This window comes from Electrophorus electricus, chromosome 22 (assembly GCF_041902795.1).
Source record: "Electrophorus electricus isolate QZ-2024a chromosome 22, ASM4190279v1, whole genome shotgun sequence".
Lineage (NCBI taxonomy): Eukaryota > Metazoa > Chordata > Actinopteri > Gymnotiformes > Gymnotidae > Electrophorus > Electrophorus electricus.
In genome coordinates this window covers 18,654,204-18,673,212 of record NC_137518.1, presented here as the reverse complement: position 1 = coordinate 18,673,212, position 19,009 = coordinate 18,654,204, and the positions used below count along the sequence as shown (strand labels likewise).

General features: G+C 41.1%; 1 protein-coding gene across 9 annotated transcripts; it reads right to left on the bottom strand.

Moving 5' to 3' along the window:
* Positions 1–4,050: 4,050 nt before the first annotated feature.
* On the bottom strand, positions 4,051–19,009 carry pparda (peroxisome proliferator-activated receptor delta a). 9 transcript variants are annotated; one of them, XM_081705051.1, is made up of 10 exons: positions 18,683–19,009; positions 15,556–17,393; positions 15,243–15,402; positions 12,126–12,565; positions 9,048–9,193; positions 8,555–8,693; positions 8,067–8,269; positions 7,101–7,307; positions 6,558–6,801; positions 4,051–6,251 (listed from the first exon to the last, which is right to left on the bottom strand). In XM_081705051.1, the coding sequence occupies exons 4-10, from the start codon at positions 12,505–12,507 to the stop codon at positions 6,004–6,006; spliced, it is 1,569 nt and encodes a 522-aa protein (XP_081561177.1). In that variant the 5' UTR covers positions 12,508–12,565; positions 15,243–15,402; positions 15,556–17,393; positions 18,683–19,009; the 3' UTR covers positions 4,051–6,003. The 9 variants fall into 9 exon arrangements, with proteins under 9 accessions (XP_081561177.1, XP_081561178.1, XP_081561179.1 ...); XM_081705052.1 differs by having other exon boundaries at positions 16,053–17,393; XM_081705053.1 differs by lacking the exon at positions 15,556–17,393.

Genomic DNA, 19,009 nt, shown 5'->3' with positions numbered 1-19,009 from the left:
CTTTATAATGGAGCACGGTTAAAAAGGTTAAAAAATTATAGCATGGCTATCTGCATGTCCACACAAACAACATGGGGTTCATAGATAACTGGACCACATTCGAGGGCAAGCCTGGCCTTTTAGAGAGGCATGGCATCCATACCAGGAAGGGCGCTGCTCTCCTTTCTTGTAACATAAGCCATAGTCTTATGACATATCTAGTTCATCTTTGCTGCCTGGTCTCTATTCTGTATTGTCAAAGAGGTTAAACCAACCGTCTGCTGATCGCTACGATTCGTCACCCAAGGTTCATCATATTGACACGGTGTGTTCCCCGAGATAAGCAGAAATACAGAAAACAAGGAAAAACACCTAATAACCTAATTCATACTAAAGTAACTCATTCACAGAACACTGCCTACACCTTTCATCTAAAGCTGGGTTTACTAAATGTTAGGTCCCTAACATCTAAAGTGCTCATGATATATGAAAGGTGTCATAGATATAATGTACTTTGTCTAACAGAAACCTGGATCAAACCAAATGAGTACATAGCTTTAAACAGCATGTCCTTCTGGCTACAGCTATGTACACCGCCCTCATCTACTTGGCTGTGTTGGCGGCATTGCAGTTATTTATACTGACATAGAGGCATAAACCAGAACGCTGGTTATGATTTCGAGTCCTTTTAAATTGTTTTTCTAGCATAAACGATGCAGCCAGCGATACAAAGTCCACATAGCCTCTTCCACTAATTGGCATGTACAGGCCACCCGGACCCTATTCAGAATTTATTAGTGAGAATGCAGATTTCCACTGTATTCACTCTAGAAGAAAGATCCATTATTGTTGATGATTTCAATATTCACTTAGATTGTGCCTATGACCCTCTGAGATCGGCCTTTAGTTCTATTTTAGAATCAGTTTGTTTCACCCAATGTAATGTGGGTTCTCTTAACCCACACGCTCTGGTGGACATACGCTTCATTTAGCACAGTTCCCTCATTAGTACAGTTCCCTCGAACTACATATGAACCACAATATAGTTACCCTGCTTCCCTACCACACCAGATGCATGATCACACCAGCCACTGCATCTAGATTTATTGCCAATCTACCAGATTTATCATTTGGGACTGGGATACCCTCAAACCCCACGGAAGTTGAACAAATGACTGAATGCTTAGAATCAGTATTTCACTGCACACTGAATGATGTTGCTCCACTTAAGAAAAAAAAAGAGGGCCAAATAAGCAGTACCTTGGTATAATGACCACATTTGTAATTTAAAACAGAACACCCGAAAAATAGAACGTATAAGGTGCCACACTAAACTAGTTTTCCATCTTGCATGGAAGGAGAGCCTTCTCAAGTATAGAAAGGCACTTATTACCGCTCCAACATCTTATCTCTCGACCCCTACAGAAAATAAAGACAATAATCCTAGATTTCTATTTAGTACAATTGCACATATAACTAGGAATATTGACGCCACTACACTCTAGAGCAGCGGAGACGTGTTCTCTGGAGTGACGAATCACACTTCTCTGTCTGGCAATCCGATGAACGAGCCTAGGTTTGACGGTTGCCAGGAGTACTTGTCTGACTGCAATGTGCCAAGTGTAAAGTTTGGTGGAGGGGGCGGGGTTATAGTGTGGGGTTGTTTTTCAGGAGTTGAGCTTGGCCCCATATTTCCAGTGAAGAGATTTTGGACTATTTCATACAGCCAACTTTGTGGGAACATTTTGGGAATGGCCCCTTCATGTGCACAAAGCAAGGTCCATAAAGACATGGATGAGCAAGTTTGGTGTGGAAGAACTTGACTGGCTTGCACAGAGTCCTGACCTCAACCCAATAAAACACCTTTGGAATGAATTAGAGCGGAGATTGCGAGACAGGCCTTCTCGTCCAACATCAGTGTCTGACCTCACAAATGCGCTTCTAGAAGAATTGTCAAAAATTCCTATAAACACAACCCTAAACCTTGTGGAAATCCTTCCCAGAAGAGTTGAAGAGTTGCTACCAGTTTGTTAACATAAATTTCTGCATACAACAAGGCTAGCAATGGTGTCCCACAAGGATTTGTTCTGGGGCTTCTGCTTTTTTCTTTATATATGCTGCCTCTAAATGACATTATACATAAACACTTTGCTAGTTTCCACTGCTATATTGATGATAATCAGTTATATGTGTCTGCCAAACCAGAGGACATATATCATCTTATTGAGCAATGCATAAAGGATGTCAGACACTGGATGTTGAGAAACTTTCTCTCACTTAATCCTGACAAAAGAGAGGTGCTTCTATTGGGCCCAGAGACAGCTAAGCCCTTGCTGTCTAGTTACTCAGTGAACCTCATTGGTCTCCCAATCACATCTTCTCTAACAGTTATTGGAGTTATTATGCATCCCATTTTCTCTTTCAAAGCTCATGTAAACAATATTTCTAGGACCGCCTTAGGAACATTTCAAAGATTAGGAACATGCTCTCCTCACATGATGCAGAAAAGCTAGTCCATGCATTCAAGTTTGGACTACTGTAATGGCTTACTATCTGGCTTAAACAAGCTCTAGCTAGTTCAAAATGCAGCAGCCAGAGTTCTTACTAGAACTAGAAAATTTTATCACATCACTCCTATCCTAGCTACTGTACATTGCTTCCAAATAAACTTAAAATATTGATTATAAAATACTTCTAATGACCTACAAAGCACTGAATGGTCTTGGCCCACAGTACCTTAGAGAACTCTTAGTGCATTACAACCCAACCCCGTAATGCACCAGGATCAAAAGGCTCTTTACGAGTACTGAGAATAAGAAAATCTACCATAGGCGGCAGAGCCTTTTCCTGTAAAGCTCCCACACTATGGAATAACCTTCCTGTAAATGTTTGAGACTCAGACACAATCTCAATATTTAAGGCTAGGCTGAAAACTTATCTGTAGTCAGGCATTTTATTAACTACTTCCCATCTTAGGTAAAGGTGTAGATCTGGGGGTCCACCGGCATTGAGAGTTATGGTAAACTGGGGTGTTATAATGCTGTCACTTCACTTCTCTTTAGTTACCCAAGTTTGTTGACTGAGAGGTGGAGTGCTGATGTTCCAGGGTGCCCTCATGCCTGTGGTTCCTTCTGGCTCTTTCCTTTTAGCTGTGCTGCCATAGCTAGATCTGCCAGTCCATCTTTGCACATTATAGTTACCCAATTTACACATCCTCATAACTGGACCTGCCCTGATGTCATGATGTTACTAAGGCTCAACCGATCTCAGCTGCATTTTGTGACAGTTGTAAAAAGTGCTATATAAATAAATTTGACTTTGACTTAATAAAACACAAGCAAGCCATGGAGACATTTTACTGTGAGCTATGAATTTAAGATAAATGAAAAGCATTTTACTAGGAAAATCTCCCCCTTTTTCATAGCCTAATATTGGCAGGTAGCCTATTCACTTCATGGATACACAGAATATTTTACTGTACTACAACCATACTGTAGTCATCCAGCTTCTGTTCCACCCAGTTGTGTGAGCATGCATAGTCTGCCATCAGTTTGAAACATATCACCTTATCTCCAGCTGCAGGAGTCAGTCTCACAATATCAACATTATCCCTTTAGCATCTGTCAAACATAAGATTTAAATATGAGAACATTGATCTAGCAGAAATAATTGGAGGTTTAGATTTCTATTTAGTACAATTGCACATATAACTAGGAATAAAACTGACACCAATTCTCTCCCACAACATTTCTTAAGGAAATCTTAACTTAAGTAATTGAACTTTTACTAAATTTAATAAACTCCTCCTTGAACATTGATTTGAATCATGGTGACCATGATGTGCACAGTACCAAGAAAAAAACCCCCAAAAAGACAAAATCTTAACTTCAGTAGAAACAAAAACACAGAAATGATGTGGTGTTCTCTGTGTGGTGTAGAGGCTGGGCTTGGTTTGACATGGATGGGCCACCATAAGTTTGAAATACAGCAAGATTTGAAATGGCTTGCCAATCTATATGTTAATCATTGTCACAATAAGCATCTGTAATAAATAATACTGTGAAAGCTCTATTTATTGCAAAATATTGTGTATTTTATTCAGCAAATAGACTTTGGTACATCAGAAACAGTCAGCAGTAAGTATTCCAATCACGGTATCTGACCGACATATGACCAACCTCAGACCCTCCGTGATAAGTGATCTGACCAGAGGTATTTAAAGCAACTTGAAAAACATAAAAGCCCTCACACTTCTGTCACGGCACAGAAATATGAAGCTGGGCAAAAAGAATCACTGTCCATCATGCAGCCAGAAATCAGATGATCTATGGCCCTCTTACAATGCCGCTAGAAAGTTTGTGAACTTTCTTCAGAATTTCAGAATTCACTTAAGAATTTATTTCTGCATAAATTTGACAAGTAATGTGATCAGTCCTAAACCTAGACAAAGACAACCCAAGCAACAAAAAACCCAAAACTTTAAATTTGACTGACACCGACTGAAATGCTTATTTCAATGACCTCTAGGTATGGGGTTAAGTCAAACTGATACTCCTAGAGGTCCACATATTTCAACTTAGGCATTTAATGTTGGTTCTTTGTGCTCAATAAATAAATGAGGAAAGAACTGTTTTATTTGTACACCTGGGTTTTTACTGTCTAATTTTCAGACACATTTCATATCAAAGTTATGTAGAAATCAGGAAAAGTATAGAGGGTTCATAAACTTTCTAACAACACTATATAGTTGCCCAGTCAAACATGGGCACTGTTAAAATCTGTTAGGATACATGAATGAGGCTGAGTCTGTAGCTTGGGGTAAGATGACTAATGGAGGGTAGTAAAGAAACACTAGTCACACATATAAACAGTAATACAGTGGGAAAAGTAATCAAAATAACCTTCCTAAATTGGTTAGTAATTAAAGGAGCAGCCTGACTCGGACCCTGTGATCATATTCTCTTCACATTTTTATTATCCACTATTTCACATACGTTCCTCACACTAACAAAATCACAAAAAGACAGCAAAATAAAGATATGAGGTTTTTTCGTTGTAACAATGTGTCCACTAAGCTGCTGTACTGCGGCAATGAAGCATTTGTTGCAATACAGACTCAGCTGGACGTGGTTTGGTCTTCAGTCCTACAGACTTGGTTAGACCTGGTCTGACTGAAGCACTGCAGCACACAGCCCAGGTGAGGGGGACTTAGGGAATTATTATCAGTTTTTCATTACTGAGGTGGGCCATACACAGCCTCATACAGCCCCATAGGTTTTCATCTTCACTCAGTTACTGCCACACTTCTTTGAGAATTATGGGCAATTAAGCAAAATTCTGACTGCACAGGCCATTTGTTGCAGCCTTATGTTTTCGCAGCCTCCATGTTCGGCAGAGGGCAGTGACTGGTAAAGGCAAAGGCACAAAGAGAAAACAGCCCTCTGTGCTGGAGATGACATACTGAAACAGTGAAAGGTCATGAGCTTCAGCACATTAGTCCGCTACCAGCAGCCCATGTGGGGCAAGATGTCTAAGCTCCAGTACACTACACTAAGCTAAATATAAACTATAATAAACTAAAGGTAAAATAAGATAAGCTAGGCTAAACTATGCTAAGAACTCTGCTTGCACAGTATAAATGCTCTCTCTATAGATGCATAGTTCCATGAAGACTATTGAGAAAATGGATTGACCAACACAAACCCAGACTGAAAATATCTGACATACAAAAACAGTAACATATATTCAAATATGACAGAAAATAGTCTTGCTCTGGGATTTAAACAACTGTCCAGTGTCCATCTGTGAGGCGAAGCAGCACCAACACAAACAGAAACAAACACACAGTGACATACCTACACTAACTGGACATGCCAGATGTGTGGGAAAGATCAGTCTCAATAGTGTGTGTGTGTGTGTGTGAGTGTGTGAGTGTGTGTGTGTGTGAGAGAGAGAGAGAGAGAGAGAGAGAGAGAGAGAGAGAGAGAGAGAGAGAGAGAGAGAGAGAGAGAGAGAAATGCATGTTTAGTACATGTCTCTGTAAATTTCCTGTAGCAGGGGGTGAAGGGAGGTTTCTGATTCTGTCTTCTTGATCTTCTGCACGAGCTGAACATTCTCCGTGACCAGCTGCCGCAGGTCAGCCATCTTCTGCAGCAGCTTGGGGAAGATGTAGGTAGCATCGGGGTGGGTGGCCTGTAGGTGCTCTTTTAGTGCCTGTAGGATGCTGTCTTGAATGTCCTCCACTTGCTTCATATTCATCAAGCCAGGCCGGTCTACACACATGCACGCAGGCACGCACGAAGACACATACGCAGACACACGGTGATAAAGGTTGGTTATTATGAGGTCAGAATCTGTATGCATGTTGTATTATTGTAACCATCTTTTTTGGTAGCTGGGCAAAGAGAAGTCTTAGCATGTGTGTGTGATGCTTGTGCTCTTTATGTGTGTATTTTTGTGCACATACGAATATGTTTACAATGCTTGTGTTCTGTGTGTGTAATGCTTTTGGTCTGTGTGTGTGGTTCTGTGCATGTTGTTTGTCCTTTGCGTGTGCAATACTTATGCTGACTGCATACCCCCACACAAGATCACTGCAGCCACAAAAAGTGCAAGGTCGCTGTCATCAAGCTCCAGGGCATTGAACTTCACAGCGAACTCAAACTTGGGCTCCATGATCTCACTAAAGGGCTTTCGCAGACTTCGCAGGAACTCCCGCGTCACAAAGCCCTGCCCATTCGCTACCAGCAGGCCGTCCTTGTTCATCAGAGATGGCAGCATGGCAAAGATTGCCTCATGCACCCCATATTTTAACAGAGTCACCTAGAGGAGTGGAGGAGAAGTGCACCCTCAGTAATCTACCAACATATTGCAGCCTCTGATCGTTTCTATAACTTAGGCCTAAGTGGTAGTCATGAAACTTGACTAGACATTTCTTGAAAAGGCCTGAAAGACTCTAGATAAAAAAACATAATTTAATTCTGCAGCATTTATTAGAAATTATCCACATAGCAAAAAAATCTACACAGATTAATCACAAATTTATAGTAAAATCTTTGATAAATCCTAATCTTCTACCTTTAATACCTCTCCTCCTCTGTAGGTGTATAAGGGTTTTATACCTGATCATTTAGGTAAAGGTCTACAAATCCCGGGATGCATTTGGAGAATTCAGTGAGCTCCCGAACAGTCTCTACTGTAGTGCACTGACATCGATAAAACACATGTACACCAATCTCCTTATGGGGTGGAGTTCCATTCACTAGCTGGTTCCACACCAGGCCATTCTCTGCCTGCCACAGTGAATCCATGTCATGGATCACAAACGGCTAAGATGGAGAGAGACAGACACAAAGAGAACAAGAAAAAGAGAGAGACACAGTCAGAGATCAGCATTACTATATGAATAGTGTTCAACATGTACAGTTACAGCATCCACCACATGGTCAAAGTTCTACAATCTTTAACTTGCCACTGCATGTCTAATTCAATATAATTGATGTCCAGTGCTCCTGTATAAGCCATATTCTCCTGCAAATACCCCATAAATAGTCCCCCATGCTGAACACAGTGCATGTTACATCACTGTAGTGTTTGATTAGGCTATCTGGGTTCTCTCAAGATGGAGTGTTGTTGTTTGTATTATACAGTTTTTTCTACTATACTGTAGTGTGTTATTTGATTAGACTGTGTTTGATATACTGGATTGCTTGTTATACCTGGCTGGAGTGTTGTATTTGATTAAACTATTTGCTATACTGGACTGGAGAGTGGTATTTGATTAGGCTATTATGCTGGGTTGGAGTGTGGTATTTGATTAAGCTGTTATACCAGGATGGAGTGTCATATTTGACTAGGCTGTCTGCAGTGCCGAATTAAACCCTGTGGAGACCCCTAAGAAGTTTAAATTTTTGGGCCACCCTTGGAAATAATCTCCTAATATGTTTTTTTTTTTTTTAATCTGTTGTCGTGGGGACCCTAAATGGTGCGGGGCCTGTAGGCCAATGGCTACTCTGCCTTTTTGGAAATCCAGCATTGGCTATCTATTATACTAGCCTGTAGTGTAGTATTTGATTAGGCTGTAATACCGGGCTAGAGCTAGTCCTTCCAGTTAAGATACTTCGGGCTTTTTTCTTGGTCATGTTGATGTTCTTTAAGTAGGCATTATTAACACGCTTTGCAAGCGATTTGAGGTTGGAGCCATCTGGATTCTGGGAGCCCGTCTCATCCACCAACAGCCCGGCTACCAGCTTCCGTTTTTCTGCTTCTGGCATACGCCCATAACGGATTGCTAAGAGAGAGAGACACACACACACACACACAGACACACACACACACACAGGCCCTGTGCATAAACATCCATCCATCTAGTAAATGCTTAAAACTCTCTGTTCACTACAAAAGATGTTAAAATAGATACAGTGAGTGTGAGTCACTAAACTACTAAATGACCTGCACACACAAGTAAAGAACTGCAGAGTGAAACAGCAACCTCATGGTGTAGTGCACTTTAAATGGTGAGGTGTTACACTGGTCTGTGTGAGATATGAAGGTCTGTAAAGGCTCAGGTACTAACCGTCATGAGACATTCCCAGTATCAAACACTTCTGGAAGCGGCAGTACTGACACTTATTGCGGCTCTTCTTCTGGATCTTGCAGCTGCGCTCACATTTCTCATATTCCAGTTTCATACGCACTGTCCGCCGGAAAAAGCCCTGCAGCAGCGCAAGACACGAGAGCTCACTCATATACTCAAATACTGCTCACACTGTGTATGCCTAGCATGTACTGTTCTGTCTCAGCATACTGTATACACATGCTGTTTACTGCCGTATCAAAGCAGACAACACCCACTATCTCAGTACTATTCATCAGAACACACTATACACTCCAACTGCTTTCCTATGTACTATACAGTACTTTCACATGCTGCTCATCTAATTAATAACCACTACATGCTCAAATTAAGATATTTCAGACTATTGTAAGTTAAATAAAGCACATCCCTGGACTAGCACAGGAAACCATGTGGAGCCCTGCAGTAACGATAGTGGCGATGTCACCCACACCTTGCAGCCCTCACATGCATGTACTCCATAGTGGAAGCCAGACGCTCGGTCACCGCAAATCCGACACTCCACATTCAGCCCTGACGTCTCATCCCGGCCCAACAAGAGCTGCTCTGACAGCAACTGGGTAGGTGTCTGAGAGACATCTGAACACACACACACACACACACACACACACACACACACACACACACACACACACACACACACACACACACACACACACACACACACACACACACACACACACACACACACACATAGAGGATATTATTTTTGAACATCAAACCAGCAGGTATATTTGTCAGGCAAAGAAATTGTCTTTTAGGATGAGCAGATAAGCAGATGTACCTCCTTTTTCAGGTACATAGGCACACACCTGTGTTGTCTACTTTAGTAATAGATGCATAGAAATTATATAGAAAAGGCCATTCCTCTTAAGGACAATTAGTTTGGAAAGAAAACAACAATTTCTATCCAACATTAATTCCACTGTGTTTCTCAATGTGAATTTGATTATGGAGGAATGTCAATTCTGATTTGACGTTCACCAGACTTGCTACACTTCATTATGCCTGGACCCAGCTTTGTATCTAAACAGTGAATCTAGCACTGATATGCTAAGTGAAACCTTTCTGTCACTCTTTAATAGTCAGAGGATGCTTTTTAGCTGCAAATTTAATAGTTGGTTTGGTCCACGTCATTGTTTACTAATTGGTTAGCAGACAGGCTAAATTCTCATTATTTTGGAATATTTTAATAATTCAGTGGGGGAAAAAAAAAACTAAGAAACACAGGACTTGCATGACACACACAATTTATGGCATTTAGCAGACACACCTTTTTCCAAAGCGACTTACAATTATGACCGAGTAGAACTTGAACAATTGAGGGTCAAGGTTCTTGCTCAGGGGCCCAACAGTGGCAACTTAGTAGTGGTGGGGCTTGAACTGGGACCTTCTGATTACAAGTCAAGTACATTAACCACTGAGATACCACTGCCCATTTAACACAGTTCTGTCCATCTCTGACATCCTCCACAGTGTACAACTTTATATAGACTGACCCTTTGTGTGAACTTCATTTTGATCCCACAGCCAGACATTCATGTCATAGTAAACCACAAACAAAAGAGCTGTGGATGCTGAGGACTCATTGTGACCTATTCAGGAAACCGCACCATGCAGAAGAAAATTCATGCATGAGAGATCATCAAGTGTGTGATTGTTTGTGATGTGATTACAGCCTCAGATGCTTCCTGTGCACTACTCCACAGTTTCTGCCTGCGATTACATGAGTGCTGAGAAAATTCTAACACAAGGTCAGTTATGTACATGGATAACATTCTAGAACATCAGAAGAGTTGCCTTATAGTAAATAGTTTAGCTGACCACGCCAATAGTGAACAATCTAGAACATGTGGTGAGCTGACTATAGAAAATTACAAGGGAGTGTGTTCAAGCAGTGAGTCAAGAAACAGAAACCATATCAAAGCTACCACATGCTGCTTAAAAATACTTTCTTAGCATTTCTACAAGTAGAAAGTGATGTGCCTCAGCTGGCATTCTCTGTATTCTGTGTTACAGCAGGGAAAACACAAGGCCTGTTTGAATTGAGTGGATGTTAGAGTAGCGAAAATAAACAGTGCAGGTATGGAACAGAGGGCCAGCTGAGTCCAACCTACCCAGATGAGTACCGTTTCCATGTATATTCCAAAAGCCATGCATTCTGTGTGTGTGTGTGTGTGTGTGTGTGTGTGTGTGTGTGTGAGAGAGAGAGAGAGAGAGAGAGAGAGAGAGAGAGAGAAAAAGAGAGAGAGAGAGAGAAAGTGAGCGAGCGAGTGCGCAAGACAGCATGGCACACAAGAAACCATGCTCACAACACACAAAGCAGAGTGATGTCCAGCTAAAAAGCTGGCAGTGACGTGAAGGGAATCACAGCAGGAGTCGGTGTGTATGAAGGTCAACATGGGCTTGCACTAGACTCAGATTCCATCAAAACAACAAACACCATTTGCCTGTAGTGGTCACGCTGCTCAAAAAACACCATCACACACATGCATACATGTAAGCACGCACGCACGCACACACACACACACACACACACACACACACACACACACACACACACACACACACACACACACACTCTCTCTCTCTCTCTCTCTCTCTCTCTCCTCTCAGAGTTTGTTTTATCAAAGAAAAAGGTGATCTCAATATAACTATATGAGTGAGAAAAATTAGGCTAAAACTGGAGTGTTCATTGAACAACAAATGTGAAATGATCCCATTATGGCAGGTCTGATATATTCGCTAATGTCTAAGCTGTTGTGAGTAATTAGGAGCTGCATGTGGTTCTTTTCTTTGTGCTGTGTAGAGGCAGCTAAGCATGAAGGCTTCTGTGTGTGGATCAAAGGGCAGCACACCCAGAGGACATTCTGGGTTTGTGTAAACTACCACCTACTGACAGTTAGATGTACCACTGCAAAACAACAGTGCAGTTTAGAAGGACAAACTGAAAATCTTCATAGGCAAGCAGATCTGAAATAGGTCTTCAATGCAGAGCACCCCATTGGAAGAGAGGAGTTAGAGCAGAAAAATAGAGCAGAAAAAATTAGACTCTTTTTTCCTTTTCTTTAAAAAAAAAAATTCTATTAATTATTAACTTTTTTATTAACAAATTTTCTTCCTAATACACAAAGACCCACATAATTGTATATGATGAATTAGATGTGTTCCCTTTCAGAAAGCAAGTTAGCCCAGTTATGCTTTTTACCTCTCAGAACCACACCACAGATTTCTCACAATACAAACTTCTACCAAACACTACAAGATAATACACTCAGACTTCTACCACAGCCACAAATGCTACAAGACAATACCAATCTGCAGCCAAATGTAAATAGCAAAATGGCATTGAAACTGTATTTACCTTTACATTTTTCTGAATATACCTTATGAAGAGAACAACTAATTCAGCCATCCAATAACTCGATTATCCCTGCATTATTCAAGTATTATTTCATCTGTTCATCCTTCCAATTATGTGTCTTCTCCTATGCGTCCCGCCCTGACCCACCTGTTGAACAGTTAGTGGGAGCAGGGCCATGGGAGTCACTTGTGCTACTTCTGCTGTTCTCCTGATCATCCTTGTCTGCAGGTTCTTCTTGAGAGCTCCTCCCCAAACTCCTTCTCTCTTCCAGCTCCATCTGTGTGTCCAAGCATGGCGCCACACCCAGTTTCACCTCCGTATTTAAATCAACACCCACCTCCAGTTCAGATCCTGTCCCCAGCTCTGACAGAACTAACTCCAGGCTCTCCTCCTCTAGATCTACCTTTGAGGAGGTGTGGCTACGACAGGGAGATGAATCACCCTTCTGTAGACAGACTCTGTTCACTGCTTCCACTTCCCTGAGAATGGTGTTCTTCATCACTAAAACAGCTGCCTTAGTCCCATCCATGCCAGTGCGTACTGAATGTCAGTGCAGTTGCTGCAGTCATTTCATGGCCAGGGCACACCTACAGGACAGAGAGAAACTCCTGATTACAACATGCAGATGTGTATAAAAAAAAATTTTTTTAAAAAAGGGAAAAAAAAATTAAACTGAACAATTTTACCCAAGAGCACACAAAGTGTGTGAGAGTTCAGCATTGCCTTTTGGAGAAGATGGCTGAAATAACTGTAGGAGGAGATTCAGTAGCAGTGTGTGTATGTGTAAATTCACTAGCAGTAGTGGTCTAAGCTTGTGTACAGTTATTGTAGTTATACAACTGCCTGTAGTCATCAGAAATGCTTCAAGTAACAACAAAACCACATGCTCAGGAACATTCAGCCTCAGGCAAGAAGCACTCAGGAATGACTGGTACGACCAGACTGGAATGGAAACACTGGCTTTGTGGAACATGAATCTTTGGTTGGAGTTGATTTAGCACATGAATTAAAATGCTCCTATGAAATACAATATTATTAAAAAACAGAATCATGTCCAATCATAACTGATGGTAAATTATAGCACCATCAGTTATCTGCTGCAAATGAATTTAGGGTTAAGTTTGCGCTGTTGGTTGAGAGGCGACCTGTTTCGGTGGGGGAGGGCTTCCATCTCTGGGATGTTGGCACCTGCTAAAGTGGCCCTGCAAGGAGTGAAGGCCTTTCTCAATATCAGCTATCATCTGTGACCTCTCCCACACACTGTCGTACTCATATACACAGCACACAATAAGCATGCACAGACATGCATATATGCTCAGAGGGCACAGACACACGCAAGTACAGACACAATCACACACAGATACACTCATGCATACAGACACCAACACACACACACACACACACACAATCACTGCAATCTGGGTGATAAAAGAAGAGCAAGCAATTTCAAAAAGCTCATAAACTATTCACAAAGACATGTGAAGCTTGCAAATCTTTACATTTAACTATTTTCTGTGTAGTTATATTTCTCCTCCTATTTGTCCAGCAGCTGGTGTGATTCATAGCGTGTTAACAAGCGTTGACGCAGCATTGAGGAGGCCTAAATCTTCAGTAACCTGCAAACTTGCTTCAACGAGCATATTCACTTCTAAAGAGCATATTCACTTCTAAGCTAAAGAGCATATTCACTTCTCCCCTAAATACAGCCTGATTAGGCAGCAGGGCTGCCAAGAGTTATCTTAATCTACAGGGAGGAATGCAGACAAACACACACACACACACACACACACACACACACACACACACACACACGGATATATGGAACATTGTGGGACTTGGTCCCACTTGAACTAATAAACCAGCATTCCAGTCTATTCTATTTTTATGTCTTTCTAAGACAATACTGGTGTTTAGGGGGGGAGCATACAATAACTACAACACAGAGAGGTCACCCCATGGAGACAACCTGTGAACTTTCTCCCCCTGAAAGGGAGGTGGCCTTTCCTCCTGAGAGAGGGCAGCATGAACCACTGTTATGTCCTTGTGACATTACAAGTTTGTTCTTTGTGCTGTGGTGTTTCAAGGTTTTGTTTTACAGGTTACCCACACAAGGGTGCATGATAGGAAACCCAGTCAGATGCAGAGATGTCAAGTTGTTATGGCGTGGAGAACCTGATTGGCCAATGAGACAATCAACTGTATCACTTCTGAGGTGGTGCACTGCTGAAGGGCAGTGGTGTCTCAGTCGTTAAGGTACTTGACTAGTAATCAGAAGGTTGCTGGTTCAAGTCCCACTGCTGCCAAGTTGCTGTCCCTGAGCAAGGCCCTTAACCCTCAAGTTTTCACTCAGTCATAACTATAAGTTGCTTTGTATAAAAGTGTCAGATAAATGTAATGTGCCCTGAGGTGTCTTGGCCAGTAGTCACCACACTGCCATGGCAACACCCTCTTCCTTTGGGATAGGGTGTTGAGCTTGAACGTACCCTTTTTCTCAATCTTTACAGGCTTTATACACAGGGCCTCGAGTGGTTAGTTGTAATGCTTCTTGAATGGGAGCTTCAAGTTGATACAGACTGATTCAAAAGGAGTACTGAGAGTCATATATTTGATTGTCAGAAACATTGCTGTAGAGTCTTCCCTGAAGAAATACTACTGTTTGGGTTTGATGTGGGTTTTTTTTGTTTTTGTTTTTTTTACAGTATACAGTATATTTAAAACACATACACAACAATAAGAATACATCACTGAAAACCCAGTATAGAGTGCGTCTTTGTTTTTGTTTTTGTTTTATGTTGCGTCCTTTTGGTTCTAGACAATTGAGGTGTCAGTAATAGGGCCATAAAACCACCAAGACACACATCCTCTGCTTGAGAGTGTGTGAGGTGTGTGTGAGTAACAGCACACACCCTGTTCCTGCTGATGTGTGTGTGAGGAGTGTAACATCTGCACTTCCTGCTGAAGTGTGTGGGTAACGGCAAACATTGTGGTCCTGCTGGACTGTGTGAGATGAGTGTGTGAGTAACAGCATGTATCCTAGTTCTGCTGTTGCTGGTGTGTGTGACCAGTATGTCAATAATATCTCCTATCACCAAACCCGACACATCAGTGTTTAAGTTAGAAAGTCAGAAATGAAGTTAGAAATTAATTTAGAAATAAAGTTACTTTGAGACATTTTGGGGGGAAAGAGTAGACACTGCCATCTACATCAGTGGAAAAGTTTATTTTACAAGGCAACACCACAAATGGCCACAATGACTAACATACCTCAGCCTCAGATGTGGAAATGCAGCAAGATGGGAAAGGTTTGGTCAGTCGTTTACTGAGAAGTTTTCATCATGACCTCTGCTGCCTGCAGCCTCAGAATGAGTCAGACTGACCTCAGCATTGAGTCACCTGCTTTTATCCTGCTGATATTCTGGTAATACTTTTTGTAAAAAAACATTTTTAATACACATGTAAAATACTGTGTCGAAGGTGGGAAGACATTAAAAATAAATAAATCTTAAAATTAACATCTGTGTAATTCACCAATTTTAGAAAAATTATGATCTGTTAATTTAAAAAGATCTATCCTAACCATGATCCAGCAACTGCAACACTTTGAAACTCCTGTCCACCAGAATCTGCAAACAACAGTACTCCCTAACCATATAGCTCCACATTCCCTTAAAGTGGGCTCTATTTGAGCCAGCTGGATTTTGGTTTAAAGAAGCCTGGATTTGGTATAATTTCAATATGGAACAATGTGAATTGGTGTTGTGGACAATGAACAAATATTTGGTGCCTTAGAAATAAATGACTAACCTGCATTTGAGCAGACTGTTCCACTCTAGTGAGGAAACACATTTAACTAACCCTGGGACCAGCCCCAAAGCTGCCTCAATACCCCTCTCCCCAAAAATCCTTAACTACAATCCTTAAAGTCTTTACTACAAGATTCAAAGACACTCTACAGAAACTTAACTGCAGTCACCTAAACCCTTAACCTTTTAAATTACTATGTTATGTTTGGCAAACATCAGTATTTTTGATGTGATTTCTAAAATGCAGAACCATTGTTTGTTTATTACTTACACAGTCAATATAGGTCACAGAAGAGTCAGAGAAGAATGCCCAGGGTGTGTAGAGTGAGAGATAGAAAGAAAATCTACTCATTCTCCACCTCTATAGAAAGTAAAAACAAACTGGAAAGATTCAGATGTATATATGCAATCAGAATATAATGATTAAGTAAATCGACAACACAAAATAAAAATGCTACAGACTCTTAAATCATTACACCAATCTGCCACACTGTAAACATGAAAGAAAAACTAACAAAATCTAGACTAAGTGACCACAACCTTGAACTGGAGAGAGAAAGACTTCACTAAATCTGGATACCAAGAAAGGAAACTCTGTGTAGGTACTATGACCTAATGAAAAGAGAAGATGAAACAGATTTTCCCTCTATTGCCTAAAGAACTGCATTTTAAAAAATATATGAACAATACTTTCAGTTTACTTTATGAGTCAGATAATCTCCCTGTTCTACTTGGAGAAGAAACTGAGACAATGACCACAGTGTAGTTGGTCACAATACTGCCTATCAGAGGTGGGTAAACTGGAGTTCAATCCCCTGTCTGGACAAGTGTAATATGCTATACCAATAAGAGTTCTTGAACAAGATTATATGACATATTGACTGTGTAATTTTTATATAAATACTACATTAGCCCACATCTGCAACATAATGTAAATTGTAAGTTGCTCTGGAGTGTCTGCCAAATGTAAATTTTAAGAAATTGCCTCCTTTATAAGATACATTTTTCCATACACATATTTTGGTATGGTCTGTCAGATGGTTTATTTGTTTATTTCTGTAAACCTTTGTGTTTTTGTTAAATAATAATAATATGTACGTAATATATATTTTTTGATTTGTATTACTCTGCATTTTGCACCCATTCAGAACAAATGTATAAATCAGTCATACCAATACAGCATTACATAAATGAAAAAAGAAAATGGAAATGAAAGAGAGAATCCACAACCAACTAGTCCTGCCATAACTCATGCAGTGCAGTTGTGATTTTCCCCCATACTATATTTGTATTTTTGCTCAGACCTCCAGTGAAGGTGCGTGATTAATGGTGGTAGGCAATCTGTGCATGTTGCCAAACCAGACACACAGATACATGCAGACAGTTAAAAACAAAACACTAGATTAGAGGGAGGGAGGACACCCCCTGCCTCCAATGCTATGGTGTTACCCAATGCTAAGAAAAGCTTTAAGATCTTAAGCCACACAGGCAGACAGATCTGCTTGTCGGAGTGATGGGTTGTCATTGTATAGTTTATAAGATGATGAACTGTAACTTTACTCAAAGGACTGAATCTTTAATCCTTTCATCCAGCTGTGCTTTGGTCAGGAAGCTGAGAGAGAAAGAGAATTGCAAGTACCGTGTTTCACTTTCAGACACCAAATATTTTGTTTTCTTATTTGAGTGACAGTGTTTAATGCAGGAGAATCACAGCCATATTCCTAGTGGGGTTCTGTTTAGTGTGCTCATGGGAGTGGTTTTAAAACAGCTTTTCAGTCTGTTACAGTTCTTTCTATTCTGACAAACTACTGAGTAAACAGACCCTACTTGAAAACAAGGCTCTCCAATTACACTACATTGGGCTACAGCCAGGAACACACACCTTCCAAATTAATAACCTTATCAAATAATATCATAGTTTTTAGTAGTTTTGTAAAAACACTAATAATAATAATAATAATAATAATATACATTTTAAAACCAATTGCCGTGACATACTGTAGCCTAGCATTCATTAAACAGTCAAAGTTGGCATAAAAGGGTTTAAATCAGGACTGATAACAGATCCGTTTGTACACAAAAAGGTGAGTGAACCTTAGCGGGGGAACAGGGATTCAAAGCAGACAGAAAAAGTCAAAAACACTTCAAAGTTCAGACTGTTTTTAATTTGGCAGGAGTGTATAGGGGTTGGCCTAGTCAACATGGTGCTTGTGATTATTTCGCATATGAAGTGGATTCCGAATTATTTTCACGATTTCGTCCTTATCTCTTTGACAACAGCATGAACAGGAACTCTTGAACAAGTCTGAGGACTGGACTGATAAAGATCCCGACCTGTTACAAACACACCAAACCTTCACAAACCAACACCAGCCACAATGGCTGCGTGTCAGGCCACCCAACAACGCCACAAATACCGTAACTGAACTACGCCTAAAATGTCACTTTACTTCAGATCTTTAAGTCGTTCACTACAAGCTCGTTAGGTTAGTTACCTACATTAACTTTCCTATCGAAGTACACGAGGTTTACTTATTTCTCGCGTGCTGCAACGATTCGTCAACAACAACAGCGCTCGCCTTCGTCTGCGCGTTGCCGTTACCGACCAGCCAGCAAGTGAGCAAACTACGGGAGTGCAACGGACTTCACGAATGAGCAAACTACGGGAGTGCAACGGACTTCACGAGTGAGCAAACTACGGGAGTGCAACTGACTTCACGAGTGAGCAAACTACGGGAGTCCACCGGACTTCACGTCCCGGCGCCTACGGACCTCCCAACACTCCAGACAGGAGCCGAGCGACCCCAGACCCTGCCGCTGTTGACCACTTTCCTTTAAATTCGGGGAGAACACGTTGACAGCACAGAGGTCTTAGTGAATAATGTGTGTTTTATGGTTTACCTGCTTTAAACAGACGACGGCAATTTGCACGTGTCAGTTTCGCTTGATAACGCCCGTGTTCTTCATTTATAATCCATCTTCATCTGTGTTCTGAGTGGTTTCAGTAGGCGGACTTGGTCTTCGCTGTTCCTCGAGTCTCTTTTACAATAACAGCGTGACTTTTCCTACTCTGTCCGGACGTCCCCTTAAGCGATGAACGTTAAAAGCCGGGAATTCAGCGTCGTGGACGTATCCAAATAGAGTCCTGAGTACAAGGTATTCTTTATTCCGAGCATGTCTACCCGCGGGATTGAGATGACGTGCCCAGTAATCCCGCAGCGTGCCGTC